Raw genomic sequence first — 5,000 nt, 5'->3', positions numbered from 1 at the left:
TGTGTGGTGTGTGTGTGTGTGTGTGTGTGTGTGTGTGTGTGTGTGTGTGTGTGTGTGTGTGTGTGTGTGTCGGTGCGTGCGTGCCTGTGTGTGTGCGTGTGTCTGACAATCCTAGGCCCATGAGTAAACAATGGAAAAACTGTGTGTGTGTGTGTGTGTGTGTGTGTGTGTGTGTGTGTGTGTGTGTGTGTGTGTGTGTGTGTGTGTGTGTGTGTGTGTGTGTGTGTGTGTGTGTGTGTGTGTGTGTGTGTGTGTGTGTGTGTGTGTGTGTCTGTGTGTCTGTGTGTGCGTGTGTCTGTGTGTGTGTGAGTCTGTGTGTGTGTGCGTGCTTGCGTCCGTGCGTGCCTGTGTGTGTGTGTGTTTGGCGCGTGCCAGACAGAGATCTTCCCCTTCCATGTCTCTGATGCTGAGCCTATGTGAAGTTCCACCACCAAGGGGGGCAATCTGGCCGCAGACAGCCCCAGCAGAGCACCTCTCTCTGGGCCTGGTTCGCTCAGACAGCCCCCTACCTCCCCTCTCCTCCCCTCCCCTCCAATCCCCTTGAGTCTCGGCGCCTGGTTAGGGTCATGCAGAAGGGCAGGTTATTAATATGACAGCGGAGCGATGGGCTGGGCTGTGCTGTGCTGCGTCGGAGCTGGGCCGGAGCTGGGCCGGAGCTGGGCTGGAGCTGGGTCGAGACTGGCCCGTGCCACACCACACAACGCCACGCCACACTACGTCGCGCTGCATCTTGACACGCACAGACCAACACAAGTCCACTGCCAATACTACACAGGTTAGTTGGGCATGCTTGGTCGAGCAATGGCACGGTCAACCAAAGAGACAGGAAAACCAAAGCAAAGATAGAAGAAGGTTTGAAGGAGTAAAAAACGGAGGGAGAGAGGGAGGCACATGGGCTTCGCTTGAGCGGCTGCCTTTCTCTAAGGAGGAATAGAGGACACATGCAAGACTTTGTTTAGTATCGTTCAACATCTTTCACTTTGCAGGTTGAGAAATTTGGGGGGAGGAGGTGAGGATAGCGCATCGACGATTGTGTCGTTTGTGCACACATCCCCCTTTCCCCCCCCTAACTGGTGCTCTGTGTCTCCAAAGAGGAAAGAGGTTTGTTTGAGAAAAAGAGAGAGATAGAGATAATAGGGAAAGGGGGATCCCAGAGGTGCACTCCTGCACTTCACAGGGAGAAAAAAAGGAAGTAAGGAGAACGAACGAAAAACTAAAGTAAGTTTCAGGAAAAAAATATACCAAAACGTTTTTGTTTTTTTTGTTTTTTGAGGTTGCTGCTCATGCACGAGTGTCAGGCTTTTAATATGTCATCAATTCGTTTCAGGAAAAAAAGGGGGAAAATCTGAAAAAAAATACCTTCGTCTTCTCCACCATCATTATTGGTGAATTCATCACGGGGAGTGTACATGTTCCCTCCTACTGTTAAGGAGAGGGAAGAGGAGAGAGTAGAGTAGAGTAGAGGGCATGAGAGCAGAGAAGGCAACAAGAATCAGAGAAGGCAGAAACACACGCAAACCAAAACCTACAGTAACTGATGCTAATATTCTGGAAGGGGTGTAACGCGCTCAACTCAACCAAAGTAAAAAATTGGGTGCTCATTCCTCAAGAATATACGAAATAAAGCGAACAGGACAGCATTCTAAGTCTTGTGATTTATTGCCTGAATTAAAAACACAAGACTTGGAATGCTGTCCTGCTCTCTTTATTTTGAATATTCTGGAACATGCCAGGGTACACCCCTGGACCTGTGCCAGTTATGTGCGTATGTGTGTATGCGTATATGGTGTTCATGAGTGACAGTGATGGGCATAATGGGTTCATTAGTTACAATCTAGAGCAACATTTTCCAAATGACTTGGTTTAACCTGTATAATTCAGCCAGGTTATGTATTATGAGGTATGTATATATCCCCTTAAGGCGCGGCTTTATAAATTCATTGTTACCAGTATGGTAATGACCAAGTCGTGGTGCATTACTAAAGGGCCTGTGTTGTGCCATAGTATTGTAGTGCTATGGTAGTTACATTTCAATGTCTATTACAGCGTGCCTCAGGAGGTACGGCGCGCATTAAGGGGCTACATTCATTTAGATGTGATTTGGATTGAATCTAGGTGTGTTCAAGAAGCAGTCCAGATTTGGGTTTGGATTCAACATTTGCCAGGACAAACCCATCTCTGGGGGTGTTCGGGGTTTGACAATAAATTTGGACTTGGTCCTTTACACTACAAAGGTGATGTTTGGTATACTCATTTGTGTACAAAGGCAAAGATGAGCAAGGGAGGCCTGCAGTTAGTATTGGTCACATAACCTTGCACGTAACCAATCATGACATCAATCAAATGCTGTTTTGTAATTTGGCAGCCACTATTGATCTCACAACATTAAAACACCATATTAACCTCCAGTCACATTGATTCAAACCATAGTCACATGACATTGACGTTGCTATGCAGTGGACAACCTCAGGTCCAAAACTGAAGAGTAGTTATGATGATAATTAAAATAATTATTGCATTTTATACAGAAAGTAAATAGCTCCAAGTGCTTCAAAGACAGCACAAAACGGCAAAGAGAAACAAAACAATATTCAACACATCGGTAGGGCCAGAGAGTGATCAATCAACATGCTCGAATAGCAAAAACACACATTTTTTCCAAACATACCCACCACAGAACGAGAGAGAGAGAGAAAGAGAGAGAGATGTTTCATCATGTTGGGTGTGGCACTGAGCTGCATCTGCAATATGATGGTCAAGCCTCTGTAAATGACCTTCGAGTGCAGACGAAGACATGCAGTGAATAGTCTATCATACTAGTTACATCAGTCAGACACAAAGCCAGACAAGTCAAGGAATCAGTGAAGGATTAGAGAGAGCGTGAGAGAGCGTGAGAGAGAGAGAGCGAGAGAGAGAGAGAGAGAGAGAGAGAGCGTGAGAGAGAGAGAGCGAGAGAGAGAGAGAGAGAGAGACAGAGACAGAGACAGAGACAGAGACAGAGAAAGACAGGCTGGACATACGGCAGGAGAGGCATTACAATAAGGTGAAGGAGGGAGGAAGGGAAGAGGTGAGTGGAAGAGTGCTGGCTTGTTTTTGCCAGCAGGCCTCAGCATGAGCAGCCTGAAGATGACTGGATAGCGCTGGCAGCATGAAACACCTGCTGTATACTTATGATATATGCCTGGAATCTATTTAGCATTTCACAATCAGGCCAGCAAAGTAGGTAATTGCCCTGGGGCCCAATCTGAAAGGTGCCCCCTCATGACCAAAAACTGCAATAATACTATGCTATCACATCCCCTGTAGTCAAAGACATCTTCAGAACCTGAGTTTGGTGAAGTTGTACAGAATGTACCGTGTCAAAAAGGCCACGTTATACAAGATACATTGATTATTGCCGCGACAGTCAATGGAAAGAGAAGAAAAACGCCATTACACGCTGAAGAAGGGCTCTGCCCGAAACGCTCTTGGGCGAATAAACAAAGAAAAAATCTGAAGAGTACTGTCCTTCGCTTCCTTCATTCAGTCATGATTTATGTGGGATTCAGTATTCAGTTAAGAACTGTTACAATATATAGGCGATAGTGTGAGCAGGTCTTCTCCAGTTTTGAAGAAAAACAGCTGGCACAGATGAACTGCAAAGGGCTACAACAGTTGTGAGCTTGTCCTTGGGATCTACTGATATAACAGATGGAAGCTTTAGAAAATGTTTTGACCTTCATTTTGCCAGGAAAAAAGGCTCCCTGTGGTTAAAAATCTCTTCTTCAAGGGCATAATGGTCAAAAGGCTGAATTTAATATTTCAATCGGAGTGGTCCATGATAAAACAAATAACTCAATATTTAAAACAAGTCTTGTGTGCCATTTCATGTGTGCTCAGTTTGGAATTAATATTAAAGAGTTTCATTTCTCAATGACGCAAGCACCATTTTTTCACTTTAGCATTGTATTACTGGAAATGACTTTTCAGATTTCAACTATGTGTGAATTCTTGCCATTCAAATATTTTGCGAACATATTTTTCAACCTGTTTTGAAATGTAATGCAATACCCAATACAAAAATGTCAATTTCCCAAAATGTTCCAAAAATGATTGGATGATCTGGATTTCCTAAATGCTATAAGTTCGGTGAGCTTCAGGTCATTTTGCAACTTATTCCATGAGGTGGGGGCAGAAAAAACAAAATCCATCTTTCCGTGCTCTGTCCGGGCAGATGGAACAGAGAGCATGCAGCCAATGGGAGCGCAGGCCATAGGAGTCAAGGTTCTCTTGTGACTATGTTACTGTTGTTTGGTGGCAGTAGTCCCAGCATCGCCTTATATGCGGGTAGTATAAAGGTGTAAAGGCACAAAAAAAACAGCATGACATGAGCAATTTCAGCGACAGAAGTAATTGACTTTGTAATTAGTCGCGGGAGACAGAAGAGACAAAAGCTATTCGGTCGTCAAGAGGTAATTCGAGCAAGCGTTTGCTGTTGGACTTCAGTGAAAATAATGCTAATTAGCTATGATGCAGTTCGGTGACAACTGCCACAGACAATGGGAAAGCTGGAATGCTTGCATTCTGCTTTTAACAGACATACTCTGTCGCTTCAATCGCTCGCATCAATTTTGCTACACAGCCCAGTGATTCTGTGTCGCTTCATCTTGTCGCGGGCGGTGTGTCCGCCCTGTAACAGTGAGTCAGCCTCCAGGTAGACAGGAATATCTATGAATGCCTGTGTGGTCAAAGTAGTACTTGTAGTAGGTAGACTTCTTGGTACAGCATACAGTACAGTACTTCTTTCGACACGCACTGTTCATGATCTTTTGCTCAGTGTCTGATACCTGACATGATCTGCACAAAGACCCGGGGGGGAAACTAAATTTGATTGGACAGAGTAACGTGATTGACAAGATACAATTCCAATCTTGTACGGCGGAGGACAGAATGGGGAGCAGAGGGAGAACATGAATGTATTAAACTATGAATATAATAATAAAACTCACAGGTGTGACAAC

General features: G+C 44.7%; 1 protein-coding gene across 2 annotated transcripts in view; it reads right to left on the bottom strand.

Annotated features, from left to right (window-relative positions):
* Nucleotides 1–5,000, bottom strand: part of nlgn4xa (neuroligin 4 X-linked a) — a 170,189-nt gene that overhangs the window by 132,838 nt on the left and 32,351 nt on the right. Inside the window, exon 2 of one of the 2 annotated variants that reach the window (XM_063212098.1) lies at nucleotides 1,360–1,419. The exons of the other annotated variant lie outside the window; for it this stretch is intronic. Coding sequence (XP_063068168.1) covers nucleotides 1,360–1,419 — 60 coding nt within the window. The remainder of the gene's footprint in view (nucleotides 1–1,359; nucleotides 1,420–5,000) is intronic. 2 annotated transcript variants of the gene reach the window in all.

The sequence above is a fragment of the Engraulis encrasicolus genome, chromosome 12 (genome assembly GCF_034702125.1).
Source record: "Engraulis encrasicolus isolate BLACKSEA-1 chromosome 12, IST_EnEncr_1.0, whole genome shotgun sequence".
Taxonomy (NCBI): Eukaryota; Metazoa; Chordata; class Actinopteri; order Clupeiformes; family Engraulidae; genus Engraulis; species Engraulis encrasicolus.
Note: the sequence above shows the minus strand (reverse complement) of the source record. Positions and strands in the feature narration are given on the sequence as shown.